The sequence below is a fragment of the Acanthaster planci genome, unplaced genomic scaffold (assembly GCF_054643075.1).
Source record: "Acanthaster planci isolate LZ-2023a unplaced genomic scaffold, COTS_SCS Contig169, whole genome shotgun sequence".
NCBI lineage: Eukaryota > Metazoa > Echinodermata > Asteroidea > Valvatida > Acanthasteridae > Acanthaster > Acanthaster planci.
In genome coordinates, this window is record NW_028257790.1 from 1 (window position 1) to 15,211 (window position 15,211).

At 40.0% G+C, this 15,211-nt stretch overlaps 1 protein-coding gene and 1 pseudogene across 2 annotated transcripts; both read right to left on the bottom strand.

Annotated features, from left to right (window-relative positions):
- Positions 1–68: 68 nt before the first annotated feature.
- On the bottom strand, positions 69–10,361 carry hprt1 (hypoxanthine phosphoribosyltransferase 1; annotated as a pseudogene). The gene is made up of 7 exons (XR_015424130.1): positions 10,152–10,361; positions 8,335–8,441; positions 7,749–7,936; positions 5,884–5,969; positions 2,885–3,014; positions 1,168–1,244; positions 69–486 (listed from the first exon to the last, which is right to left on the bottom strand). The product of XR_015424130.1 is annotated as a hypoxanthine phosphoribosyltransferase 1 (transcript).
- Positions 10,362–11,552: 1,191 nt separating this feature from the next.
- Positions 11,553–14,586, bottom strand: LOC147795097 (enkurin-like). Its single transcript, XM_087132260.1, is given in 4 exon segments — positions 11,553–12,751; positions 12,754–12,885; positions 13,324–13,699; positions 14,342–14,586. Coding segments are annotated over 4 exon segments (774 nt in total). The 5' UTR covers positions 14,419–14,586; the 3' UTR covers positions 11,553–12,562.
- Between the last annotated feature and the right edge of the window lie 625 nt (positions 14,587–15,211).

Here is a 15,211-nt window from a genome sequence, read left to right on the forward strand (position 1 = left end):
AAATATCTCGTAAAAACGATTTGTTACCAAAAATTAAAAAATAGATCTCATTAGAACAAAATGGAGAATGTATGTCTCGAACAAATGAACTTTGGAAAAAATGTAAAAACGAAGTTGGAAAAAATATCTCTCCTAAAAGCGGACTTCGACAAAATATACTTCACTTTTGAAAATACATACTCGTTGGCCCTACAGGGCTTTCGCAGATATCATCCTTACATTCAAATTACCTCATTAACCCTAACTCCCAAGGGTGTATGTAAAATCATACTGAATGGGACTGTTAGGGTTAAAGATAAAGACGAATGTAAATATAAATTATTTCAGTTAAGATCAAAGTATTAATCTGTATTAATTACCCCTCTTCTACTGGGAATACAGCAACAGCTGCAGACTACAGATGTACAAATCAACAGCAGAAATATAACGCCCTTCGTTTTAAATGGCATATTTCTTCTTCCCATCTTCATTGATGATGCAGATGTGCTGTTGAGCAATGAAAGGTCAGACACCAAAATTAAACGGAATGCAAATATTATCAAGAAAGGCTGCTCAGAAGCATTGTTTCCCTTACTGAGAGGTATTGTTGGGATCAGCTATTAAAGAGAATGCACTTGGCTTCCTAAATAAGCATTTGACAACGTATCAGTGATTTGAAAATATTGCCCTCCGGTAATATTACCAAATTAGGTGATTTTTTTTTTACGTGTAAATGAGACAACCCAACATACCTGCTTTTCCTTTCATTAGATTCACGGTGGGGAACAAATTATGGGGCTCAATTTTGCCACCTCACTGGGTCACATTATGGGAATATTTTCTTTAAGGGCCACTGCTGTGTGAAGACAGGAATTCCAACAATTCCAGAGGGCGCTATTTGAAACTTGCAGCAAGACTTAAGTACACAACTGAGTTGTTGAGTTCATTCTCGTAAGAGTTACAGATAACCTATTTGAAGCACGCATTGGTTTGGGTAAAATATTTTCTGGTTGCTCAAAATTTAACCACTTCAAATAGAGCCCACCTTTTGTGCCTGCCATACTTCAAATAGACTAATAAACAACTTGCTGTCCCTTATAAACAAGTTTAAGGTTTCCTTTCAAGTCATGTTTATGCACCTAAAATCAAATCAAATCAGTAATGGAAATCTCTACCCAGGGTACTCACACTTAGATCTCTGAAGTATTCATTGAAGTCCAGTGCATAGCCAACAACAAACTTATCAGGAACCTCAAAGCCAATATCTGGAATTACACCAAAATTCAAATCAATATTTCCCATTTACTTAAAACAATAAGGACTGCATTAGGAAACTGTCTTTCCCGTACTGATATGGTCTTGGTGCTGAAAAAACTCAACAGGGGGACCACATCCTTCAGTGATTAATGGTTGTCCTTTCAATATGAAAAAACATGTAACTGGGGCCAAGGACAGTTAAACTTGAAGTACATAGCTCCATTGGTTCACTGCACGATTGATCATCTCCATGTAGGCGTGCACCCCTTTTTCCAAAAGATAGATTGCAAAACACTGAGTTCTGTTATTCTGTTTTTGGATGCATTGTGCAAGCAACTGCGGCTCTTTTTGTGGTTCTGCGCCAAAACAAATCGAGACCAGTCTCCAGTGTCCTCGAGGATTAAAAAGTCTGAGTGTTCTTCAAGCAAATGCAAAAGTGAAGCAAAGTTGACATCACAAACGATTTGCAGTGAAATTCGCAGGAGCTGAAATTATCCAACAATTCTTCAAAACTGATAACCCTTAGTGCTGAGCCCATGCACATACAGTGTACATGTATTTGCATTGTTTACAATATGTAGGAAACGCAAAGACTTCTCATCACAAGTTTTAAAGTTTTCTGTAAAACTTTGTAAATTGTGTAAAAGCAAAACCTGCACCCGCCAAAAATTGTTTTTGCCCCTCCGCCCTCAGGACACGTCAAACAAAGACACTAATAAACAAAACAAAACAAAAGGAAATGCAGAACTGAATGGTAAGTGCTCAAGTCCGAATTTCTCTGACATTCTATGCCCCCCCACATTATGGTAATTTGGCTTCCCATTACAAATGATGCATAGCATCTGAAATTAGGGAAAGTAGGCACTGTTTTAATGTTAGTTTGGTGGTGCAGTTAGTGTTAATTGGCACAAAATAACATCAGCAAGAGAGGTTGGGTGGCGGGTGCATGTATCGAATGAAGTAACCAACACTTTGGGAGGTACTAGTTGCATGCATTAACCCTAACAGTCCTCAATCCGTCACCTGTTGGAGGACTGAGGACTGTTGGTATACCAGGCAAGATATGGGACAGTGGGGTACCCTCCCTTACCTGTGCAATTCCTATACACCCTGTAGACTATTGTTACCTAACACATCCCCCTAGAAGTCTGTAAAGAATTCCTGAGATTTGTGTTGGTCAAACAATGACCAACACAAAGGTGTGGAGGGGTTCTCTCCGTCCCATATCATGCTTCAAATTACTGTTAGGGTTAATAACTATGATGAACCTCTCTTGGCACCACATTCACAATGAAATAGAAGCTGTTTTTTCTTTCTTTGTTTCCCATTTCACATTTTCCTGAAATGTTCCCCAATAGGGTAGGTAGGAATGGAGGGGAGTCATTAATTGTTTGGGCCCCAGTGGACATGAAAAAATGAAAAACAAATGCCAACATACAATCTCAAAAAAATAATGGCCCAAACCATATTTACATAAATATGCTACATTTTTACATGAAGTAACCAGCTGTTATCTGCAAAGCCTACATGTAGATATGCTCTCGATTTTGTTTTCTTCACGGGTGAATAGAAATAGATGCACCATATGGACCCCCGGACAGACAAAGTATATCCAAGGGTATGGCTCTCCCCTGCTTTTCCTACTTACAGTCTGGCCTGTAGCCAACACTCCGTGGCGTCCTCTTCACCAGGAGACTCACAACCTTGACCAGAGCCGGCTTGTACTCTCCAATCAACTTGAGCAATTTCTGCATGGTGTTCCCCGTATCCACAATGTCCTAGGTACAAAAAGAAGCATTGCATTGCAGAATGTTAAACACACATGGGGGTAATTCCAGAATTTAGGGGTCCATTTTTTTGTGTGTCCCTATCACATCTGACATATGAATTTGTAGGTTCAGAACACATTTTCTAATTTTCAAAAGTGATGAACTAATGCAAATTACCCGCTAAACAAATGGTAATAGTTTGAAATCAATTCCAGTGATATTTCCATGTCAAATAACAAAGGTCAGATGGAACAGAGACATGAAAATGTTACACTTTTGGACCCCTGATTTCTGGAATTACCCATGTACAACTGAAAATTGCCAGATGCAATATGATTGATATACATAGCAAATCTTTTAAAGGCCATGTACAGTCACACCCAGACAGGACATAATTGACCAACTACTGTAGAGCTGCATCAAAGCTTGTGAAATATTGTCTAATTACATGTTATACATGTATCCATACAAAAATGGAGGCAGGATGAGCAAAATCTAGGACAAATGGAACCCAATGTACAAAATTTCATAGGACTACCTAAGGGTGTAGCTAACTTGCAAACTGCAATGGATCATTTCAATCCCCCCCCCAACAAAAACTATTTTATGGTCCTTTTTTATTTCTTTCTCCACAACAGTGCTGGAGGATTGCACAATGTCATTAACCAATTAATGTTGTTTACAGTGGCTGCATTCTGTACATATTACTGAACCCATACATACATGAAGGTAGCAGGGTACCAGTGACAGGTAAAAAGGAACAACTCAAAGAAAAAAAAGGAAAAAAACTGTCACATTTTACTTGTATTTTTTCCTTTTAGTAAACAGTTCGCTCATATTTTCTTCCCCGTGCTGTGAATAAGTCTCTTGAAAAATCCAATCTCTGTGTGTCTATGTTTCCCCGATTCTCATTGGTCAATAGTTCAGTCCGGATTTCTGTGTGTGTTTTTCGCAGTCCAGTGAACACAACCATATTAGGAAAGACAAGTGGTAGTGGCTGTGTGTGTGTGTGCAAATGGTACATGTATGCATCTTTTGTCGAGTGCGCCATGGTTAGTCTGGTCAGTCAAGTGTGAACATTCTTGCCAGTTTTTCTTGGGGTGCGGTCCAGTCAGTTGAGGATCTGAATCCACTTGATAGCAGGAGCTTGATTTGCCTACAGCAGTTTTTTATTGGCTGTGACAAGGTCCATGTTTCCTTGTTTAAGATTGCTGATACTAAGCAGCATTTCCAGACAAACAATCTCTGCTGCCTTTCTTAAAACGGGTAGAAAATCTCCTAACCGTAAGTAAAAGCTTCAGCCTAATTTTACAAATATCTTGTTTTAATTTACTCCAACTGTACCATTGTGATTGTAGTATGGCCAAATGTCGTTCAGAAAATAATTCACTTAGTGCAGAGAGAGTAAATCAGATATTGACACAATACTCTTTTAGATGGCACTTAAGATTGAGGGATTGGAGAATCTAAGCCCATAGAAGAAAGCTTTCACCAGTTGATGCTGGGGCACTGTAGACTGCACTAACCTGGAGGAGACAGTCTATAGGAAAGGGACATGAAAGGGACCACTTTGAGCCAACAGGGCCGTGGCTCTTCCTAGTTGGATTTGGCTTCTCCGTGTAAGAACTGAACTGTTTTAGGTTGTGACAGGGACATTTCAGCAGAGTTCCCAATGGAAGGGCTGATAGAAGTGAGACTGAAAGCGGCAAAAATTTTGTGAAAGTAAAAACCTTGTAAATGGACCTGGAGAATTGATACAGTTGGAATATAAATCCCAGTGAAACCTCAGTGAAACTGAACCGTGTTTATAGGGAAACTTAAATGAATTCTGAAGTTAGAGGTAGAGGCAGACAGAAGTAGATTGATGGGTCCAGAGAGGATATGGCAATTGAATAAATTAAAGTATTGAATGAGGTTTGAGAGTTCAGTGGATCCAGAATTAAGAGCATTTATAAACTGATGGAAGTTGTAATTTGTGGTAATGTTGTGCAGTGAATTGAAGGGAAAATGTGGTGTCCTGGATCCAATGCGTTCATAGTCGAGATTTTCATTTATGAGTTGATGGACTTGTGATGTCATAATCATATAAGAGGTTAAATTACTGCGAAATTTATTTCAATCTGGTACTGGTGAAATTTGAGTTTTGATGGTAAAATTTTAACTTACTTCGTTGGTGGTGAAATTTTGAAAAGTTGTCTTTTTATAGAGGGGGTAGAGTCCTCTTTAGAAAGTTAAACATCTTGGACTGAAAACATACTGACATTAATATCATTAAAGGAAACTGCACATAATTATCTGGGGGGGTTATTTGTTCATCTTTGGAACATACTCGATCGCTTTATTTGAAGTAAGGAAAATTAAAGTTGTTGGCGTACTGTAAAAAGAAATGTAAAATGTGGATGTTTTCCAATTATTTCATGAGTGCATGGTATTTATCCCACACAATAATTTGTCCGAGGGGAGTCACAGAAAGTGACTATGTGACAAAAACTGAAAAAAGAATATGTGAAAAATGAACCAAAAATGTCACTGGTGTCTCACTGAAAAACGAGGTTGCCCAGTAATTTTTAAGTTGATTGCAGATATTCAGTCCCATAAGCTAGAACAAGTTCCTGCGAAGCATGCCCTTTCTTGTTCCCTGTCGGACCAGATACCACCAATGAGTATGAACGTGCATCATCGTGTTTGCTGGCAAAAAAAAGGGCATTCAGTGAGAATTTTACGTACAAGCACGATCAAGAAATACGCAACAGGGATGTATATGCCAAAGCAAACCCTTTAAACATGTAAACAAATATGGATCCTTTTCTCTGATGGTTTTGTCAAGCAAACACAATCTGCAATCAAAATGTTAAAACACAAGTATCTCATTTCTCACCTCAACAATGAGGACATCCTTGCCTTCAAGATTTGAGAGATTGTCTCCACCAATGACTTTAATATCCCCAGATGACTTGTCCATTTCTGGAAAAAAGAATGAAATAACACTTTCGATTTTTATGTGCACTTGGCTGCAAAAGCTTGCTGCGTTGCTACAGAATACCAAAGTGAATACGTCCCACACACAATTTTGCGTGTGAAAGGCATCAGCACGAGAACCAGCGTACGAATCAATGAGCACGCGTACGAATCAATGAGCCCGCATACTCCATTCGCTTACACTACACTTCCTGGTTCAAATGACGTCACCCTTCAGTACTCGGTAAAAACAGAAGATCAAATCTCACTGAACGTGTACCTACATGTCTACACAAGACATGTAGCAACTTCCATTGCTTATGAGTCATCTCACTGAACGTGTACCTACATGTCTACACAAGACATGTAGCAACTTCCATTGCTTATGAGTCATGTTTAAATATTTATTCGAAGGAAAGTTTAGCCATTGCTTTTGTTTTAGAGCCTGTCATATGCTGGTCTTACACAGTTGGTAAAGCATTAGCCTGCAGATAAGAGCACTCTTCCCGTGTCACATCCTTAGTATTTCAGGACAGCATCATACTTTCTATCTTTTCAATTTTTTTCTATTTTCTCTTGTCATATTACATTGTATTCATGGTTTATTTTACGTGTACTTTTTTATTCATATGTTAATGAAAGTATGGAAACAAATGTTGTTTTGAATTGAATTGAATTGGAATCATGACAAAGATACTGGTTGTGCTCTGTTGAAATGTGACCTATTCAACTTATGCATACATAATGAATAGGGTACAATGTGGTCAATTAAGGGCACCATAACAGATGTATTTCTTTTGTCCCACAGGAAAGCTCCCTTTGTGTTTACCTTGTGGAACAAAAGCACCGGCTAGCAAGATGGCAGCCATGCAAACCCTCTATTGGTTAAACGTTAACAATCTTCTCTTGTTTTGTGCAGTACTGTCAATGAGTCTGTATTTTGAGTTCCAAATTCACACTGGGAGTGGGGTTGGCATAGTGACTCTTTCCTAACCTTCCACCTCTGCGGCTCGGGTTCGAATCCCGGCCCGGTCCACATGTGGATTGGGTTTTCAGTCCCTACCTGATTCTATGGGTTTTACCCAGAATATTCCTCTCGGGTTTTCTTCCCACCTCTAAAAACTGTAACTGCTTCTCACTGTCTCCTCTCTACAGGTTTCTTAAGGGTTGCGAGCTACAGTGCCTAGGGCGCTTTTGAGGAATCCTTGGTGTCATTACCAGAAATGAATAAATACCAAATAATAAAAACAACTGGTTCATCATGTTGTTCACCACCAACACAGTACACATGTCATGTACCCATACACCAATGTCCATGGGTTGTTCACAACTGCCTACTAGAGGCATATATTACAATGTATATGACTGGAGGGTGTTTGGAAAATACGAAGCGAAATAGTTGAAGGAAATATTTTGGAAATTTTTTCCAAACTAAGTTTTGACCTGTTATCTAAAAAGGTATAATTAAGAATGGGGAAACGTGCTTGGCCGGTCTTAGATGTTCGTTAATTACCAGCCTGAGCTCAGGAGATTGGTATTTTTATAAAGTTTTATAAAGCTATGCATTCATAGTGCCACAGCACTGTATGGTACATTGTCTTATCTATTGTACCTTATGGCTTCACCAAACAATAAGGTCACATCCTCTTACAAGCGACAGGACTGAATACTACGTTTTACTACAAGTAGTAATTCATAGTATTATGTAGGGTTAGGGTTCTAATACAAACGAACAGCGTCTCGCTGATTCTATCTGTATCGTGAAGAAATCCTTCGCACCATTACAAACCTCATAACTCTTCAGGCGTATGAAGTCTACCACAAGCTGTATTGATCGCTCTGAGTTTCTGTTCAAGGCCTTGATGTAGTCCAGCAGATCGGAGCAGAACTTGTAGCCCCCTTTCAGGACGCAGAGCACGACCAGCGAGTCTTTGCCCATGTCACTCACAATGTCTCGTGCCAGCCTCTCTGTCCTTTGGGCAGGTTCAAAGACACCAAAAGCTTCATTATATCCGGGGACCAGAGAGCCGAGTTTAAATTCTTGCATATTATAAACCAATGCTGATGCCAATCAATGAAAATGGGCAATTGCTGTTTCTTTTTACTAACTAGAGCAGTGGGGCAGTTTTATCACGGATAACAGGATAATTTCTGTGGTACTTCACAATTTTAAATTTCTGCTTTCTACATTTTTTAAGTTCCTGAAACTGTCACACTGTATGTTTATGACTGTCTTACCTTGTAAAACAAAAACAATGCATAATCAATCATACATGTAGTATCAAATATCACAATGATCCCTTGTTTTCAGTGTGCATGCACTCTAAACAAAGTACACTTTTCACAATATAACTTTCACCATTGGTCTCACCTGTCTAAAATGACTCCATGTGGAATAAGGATGGACTCCAAATCTTGCTCATAATGTCTCGGCACACAGAACATACTCAGATTGTAGCCTTTGACATCATCATCAATCTGGGAAGAGAGATGGAAGAGGCAAAAACTGAAAAAATGAGCCAGTTCGGTAATTTCAAGGAGCCGAGGGTTTACGGGAAGAAAGCGTTTGCGTGAGTCAGCGCATAGATACACTTATAGAGCAGACTATTGCTCATGTGCCTGGTGTTCTTGGAGTACAGCCTCGCACTGGGCATGCATCATTGCATGCTGAATTGGCTAACTTATGAGATAGGAAACGATGATATTAGCATAACAGGTTAAGAGGGAGCCAGTTCAAATGTTCATATCGAGTATTCAAATGTCCATTCAATGAACATTTGAATATCTGGTAGTACGAATTCCCCACAAAGGGAGAAAAAAAATTGCGTGCTTTTCCAAAATAGTAAATACCCAAAATCTTGAAGGAAAGGTTACGATCATGTGGTATAACTATATCCATTCAGCTGCCTTTCAGTTAATTGCTAACATCTTGCAATATGCTTTTGGAAAGCAATTCTGTATCCAATACATGTAATTGAATTGTACCCTTTACTTATTGATTTTCACCACCAACTACTGTAGTCCCCTATTTGATGTTAAAAGTAAATATTTAAGATTTGATCAATTATCCGAATATCTGAATAACTGGCACAGCTCCACTATAGCTGGTTCCATCCCTCAGGGTGCCAGGCTTGGTTCATGTATGATGTAGATGCAGTGGCACACAAGGCTACAATCAAGAAGGGTGATTCAGTGTCTTTGACACCTTACAAGCAAATGCATACAATTAAAAATCTTTTCTTTTTTTCAGCAGCCTTGACGCCAATGCACGAGTTCTCAAATACTAACTGGATGTGCACTGTATTTCCCAGTGGCTTCCCTGGAATGGCATTGCAAACTGCATCTATTAATGGTGCTACATCTAAGTACTCACTCCCAGTCTACTAATGCACAAAAAAAAGCTACTGTCGACCCACGCTCAACTAATTTTACATTTGAAATTTTCCTTGCTATTTTATGCATGCCTTATTCACTGGCTTGAGTGTATAGCCTAAACATGAATGGCAATGAAAGGGCAAACATAAATATTTTACAGCTTTAACTGCGATGCAATTTTTTTTCTGACTAACTTGTATCATTGCATTGATAAGACACAATACTGTATTCCTGTGCTGAATTAAGAAAAAAAAATAAAGCACATTTACAGGACTGTATCCATGGTATCCACTCTGAACTGATGTCCAGGTCACTCTTTGAGTCTTTCTACACGTGCATAGATTTCACTTAGAGTTTACTTTACATGAAAAAACTATGCTGCAAAAAATGATGCATGCTCTGCTATGTGACCAGTGACAGGTATCCCACAGTCTGATTGTGCAAGTAACTCTGGAGTGCGTATTGATTGAAAAGAACAGGACAGTTAGGGGCCTATATCATCATCGGTCATCGATGAATGGTGGCACTTATCCAATAATCGTTGGTTTTAAACAGTTGCTCTCACGATTTTGAATTTGAGACTTGACTAAGCCTTATAACCTAACACGTAAATTCAATTCCATAGGCCAGGCTATACGCATGTACATGTATGTAATCCATAGCATAGAGGAAGGAGCCAACAACAAAGGCCTAGTATTAATAAATCTACATGTACCGTCGGGGGCCTACATCATGGTCAACTATCATGTCAACATGTGACAGATGTGACTCTCACTCAGTGTCCAGGTGTCGGTCCATTAATTGTATCCTTACCTTTATAAAATCTCCCATGATTAGTTTTGTTCCTTACACAATTTTATACACTTCTTGAAAACAGAACAATGGTGTTGCAATGCAGTTTCTTATCAGTGACGGTTATCTCAGACATGTATGACCGGACCATGCGGACAAAAGGTTGCAGCAGAGGCCTAGCTGCAGTGCGCACTCAAAGCGCGGGAGATTTTTCCCGCAACTCCATGGTGCATAAGTTCAGTGTGGCAAACTGCTGGTGCCCTGCCTTTTAACATTAACAAAGCACTATAGATACGTCTGGGACCTGACTTACGCCAACAATCTCTACTAAAACACATGGCGTAAAAGGAACACGAACACTTTAATTAAAGTAGTAGCAAAATTAATAACAAAGGCTTCTTGCCCATAGGGCCGGGTCCTGCCGTTTTACGTCACAACAGGTGAGGGAGTTCATGTTGAACCGGGCTGGGAATACTACTCCACTATTCATTAAAGTGGTCTCGTTGTCCGTTTTAGCAATTTGTCATGGCGTATGAAGGGTTGGAGAGTACCCTTAAGAGAGTGTTTGGGCCCCGCCCCCGATTGCCGTCATTTGATTACTTTCGGCATCCCTTTGGAAAATTGTGTGTACGTCCCACAATACGTGCCCTAACGGTCCTCAATCCTCCAAATTCAAAGTGATTTTACAGACCCACTAGGGCGTTAGGTTGAAAGTTCCACCCCTGAATGAGGCCACCCCCTCTGGGAACTACTCCCCCCCCCCTTCAAAAATTGTGGGACGAGTTCCATATATTCCGCCGCCAGTAATTATTTCCTACAGTGCCCTATTCAGAAAGCTAAACATGTCCAGACTAAAATCAGTTTGGGGGAAAAATACGAATTCATTTACTGAGAAAACACTATTTTTCAGACCAGTCACATAGGGTTTGTGCACGGGGTGTCAATTGGCGTCCGTATACGGAATTCTTTCCAAAATTGTTTCCTGCTATACGTTATATACAGTGTGCACGTACGTACGTACGTACGAATTCCTAAATCTCGTGGCCTGGTCTGATCTGGTGGATCAACCAAACTTAAGGATTTGAGGAGACAATGCAAATGCATCCCAGGGTAGAATGACAGGCCCTTGAAATAATCTCCACACTCGTAGTATAACTAAGCCTCCTCTCCAATAAATGGGAGCCAAAACCCTTTGGCAATAAGAGACAATGTTTTCGTCTTTTTCACGTCCATTACAAAAGTTTGTAATATGCCCCACAATGCAGCCGTAACCCTTAGAAAGGCCACATCCCAATTTTTTGGCTCCCCCAAGGAAACTTGTACCCCGGAGAATTCAGTTCTGGATCTGGTTCCCCTAATCGTGCCTTGCTTGCACTTGAAACAACGCATTTTAACAAAAAAGGTGCATACATGCACATGCTCTTATGATTATACTTGAGACGCTTTATTGACAGTGGAAAATCCGTATTTACAAACTTCAGTTATTAATTATTTATATACAAAATGTGCACTTCGTATCATGTAGGAAAACCAAATACAACAGGACGGATATGAAATACTGGAACGTGTAATGTACATGTAAAATCATGTCAATGCTTTTCCATATGAGCATTTGTATAAAGCATTCGCTTGAATATGGACGGATGTCTTTTGACAGATTTTGGAGTTATTTATGTATGACTCACTTATGGAATCTTAAAATTTAATGTAAACGTACGTTAAAAATACATACATTGAATGGAGCGGCACAAAAGTTTAAAGCAACAAACGTAAGTACTGTGCACACAGGGGTTACATGGTGACAGGTGATTCATTTGACGTCTTAGAACTTTCCTAGCAACAAGCATGGCACAGGCATTGACATACAGGCCCCCCTCACACTTCTGAATGAATGCCAGGTGCATCATTTACAACCCTCAAACTCCTGTTGAGTTACATAGATTTTAAAATTTAAAGTAAACTAGACACCTGTGCAGCTGGCAATACTAACTTGCAGTACCTGAAACCACAAAAAAATAGATACCATGGCGTTTTCTGTTTGCGATGAACAAGTGTACACATGTTCACATGCAATTCTGATAGGGCAAAAAACATCAGTAGACATAATCATGGAATGTTTGCATCCTTTCACAAGCAGGAAATAATGGATTCACCCAAGGCTAGCCTGTAAGCACAGGTGTCACAATCGTTTCTGTGTGGAATGTACACTGGCTTCTCTGCAAAGTTTTGGGAGCTGAACTACATGTACTTGTAATTGACTTGTGGATGCTATTAAGCTCTTAGAACCATGGCAGAGGGCTAACACTCATGAATCTATCAAACATTCTAACTGTTCCCATGTGTGAAAGAGATGCTGATTCCATGCCAAGTGGTGGGCAACAACTACATCCTCTTGGAGATCTCCCAGGAGGTTAAAAATACAGTCTGAGCGTCTAGTTGTTTGCAATGTAGATGATCTTGTGCTTCTCTAACAGCTCAATGTCTCTCTCCAGCTGCTTCATCTCGGCCTCCATCCGTTCCTTGCGTGCCTTCTTAGGTGCAGTGTCTGTCACAACAGACAGACCCTGATACTGGTGATGGATCTCCTCCCAGTTCTTCTTGAGCCCGTCCAGCACACATTTGCCCGCTCTGTGTCTGTTAGCTGCTTCATGGCACCCCGTCTGTAGTGCTCCTTGATGTATTCATCATATCCTCTTGAGCTCCTCTGAACCTCTGCGTTCCGCTTGCGCAGGTAATCTGGTACATCCCCATAACCCTGTTCATGGATAGAATTGTAAAGAGTGATCGGTAAGTGGATGAACTGAAATGTACAGGTAGATGTGTACTAGGGCCTCTAAATACTTTCAGGTTGTCAGTTTACAGATAACACGGATGGAGGGAAGACAAAAATATATGTTCGAAATATTGAAAAGATCAATCTGAAATGAAGCTGCTGCTGTTGAAGACAAACTGCTTTGTTTCTCATCCTTGCAGTTTAAAATCCGAATGCGGGCCAAAAATAATGAAACATATAAAAAAACTGCTGCACCTTTCTAATCTTGTATGTTTATTTTCCAGTGTACGTCTGCGTCATTCTACACAACACAGCCAAGAAAATCGATGTATAAAATATTAAATCTTTCCTAGTTTTGAAGACTTTAAACATGAGTGATCACTGACAATGGAAACAGGAAAAATACAAAACTAAACCCACCTGCTTGTTCCGATATTTTGGCACCAGCCCTGATGGTTCAAGAGGATGAGTTGATCCCTTCACTGTGTCGACGAAATTGGATGCTGGCTTCTTTGGCACAGACATGATGTTTTCTACAGCATTGGTCGTGATGAAATTCTTGTTGGACTTCAGACCCATCAGGGGCCTGTCCTCCTTCTTAGGGACCATGGGCTTGCGCTTGTCCTCGTCCGGATATCTGAAGGTGGTCTTCTCCGGAAGCACTGGTTCCTTGGAGTGTTTACTGAGGTAATCCTTTGGTGCCTTCAAGTCAACCTTGGCTGGGCCCATGGTCTTGTTTGGTGACTTGTTTGTCTTTTTCTCCTCTTTCACAGTAGAGCGGAACTTCGACTGGTATCTGTTTCACAGCGAGAAAAATTGCATGTACATGTAGGCCTATCTCAACAATAACTTGTAGGCCTAGGATTAGGTAGGATGTCTTCAACTTCAAAATTGATAACATTTTCGTATTCTAAGTGTTCTCTACAAGCATTTTCCTCAGAGTTACTCCTCAATCGAATCCATGACATTGGTTGTGCAAAGGGAAGACTTAATTTGAGGCTGCACAGGTAATTTTGGACTCATCTCACCTGTTCATTGACAGCGTAGGCCTTAGTCGACACACTTTACATTTGTAAGAACAACTGAAATGAAATTAAGCCTTGGTTAACTCCTGAAGCATGATGGTGAGGCCTAGGCCCCTATAATAATTTGAAAATGAAATTTTTGTCGAAAATACATGTAACAGACTCTGCATCAGGATACTGATGCAGAGTAGGCCCCTGTGTAGCTAGGAGGAGGTTTCTCCACAGTACAGGAATTTGATAATAATTTCAGCATTCATTAATTTTTCTGACACTTGGCCGATGAACGGCAGCGTTACAAAGTTACATCCCAAAAACGGCATGAACAATGATGACTGATGAATGAGCTACATGTACATATATAACATGCCATAGCCTATACGCCTAAGCTAGACACTGATGGAAGATTTTCTCACCGTTGTTCCTTCGGCGGTTTCACTTCTTCATGAGGAATGAGATTGTAAATACTCTCGGACATAACCTGCGTTGTCATATTGTTCTATTTTTAAATGCTCTCTGTTTCAACAATTTGTGAAGAAAGTGATGTTTTAGAGCGTTTTCACTGATAGCGGACGATCTGGCAACGTTGTCCCACAGTCAATGTGCGCGTTTGGTTAGTTTACGCGTGCGATGCATACATAATGCACGTTTCTATCATACCAAAACATGGCGGAGTTTCCGTCGCTAAGGACACAATGCGCATGCGCGTACATGCCTGCTTCAAAAATAATCATTTCCAAGTTACGTGGCGATGCGCGGTGATGCTGGACGATGAACCACACATTATGTGAAATAAAATTCTTACTTTGCACCACGTTGTGAATCCTGACAGTTCATCCATATTTTTAAAATTATGCTGGTAGGGGAAACTGATGGAAGTCCACTGCAGACGTCATGAGTACAGATATTTTCAAATCATAATATAACCGTATTTCATCATGAGATTTAAATGACAACAGTCACATTAATTACTATAAGATTAATCTATATTTTGAGTCTTTTGTTGTATGATAAAAGTTGTTCACCTAAATGTTCTCTAAATTGGATGAAAGGTCTTCGTCCATTTAATTCACCCATGGAGGAATTCACCCATGGAGACACCATTGCACTTCCATGGCATTACCGTGACAAACTACGCCGGGGAACTTGAAGTTCAGGAGACGACTTTGGATAATTTGTTCATGGTTGATAACATTGCGAGGCCCTCAGTGTCCCTTGGAAGTTGTTATCATGCAGCAGTACAGAGGGAACGATTCACATGAAAATAATTGTCTGAGATGTCACTG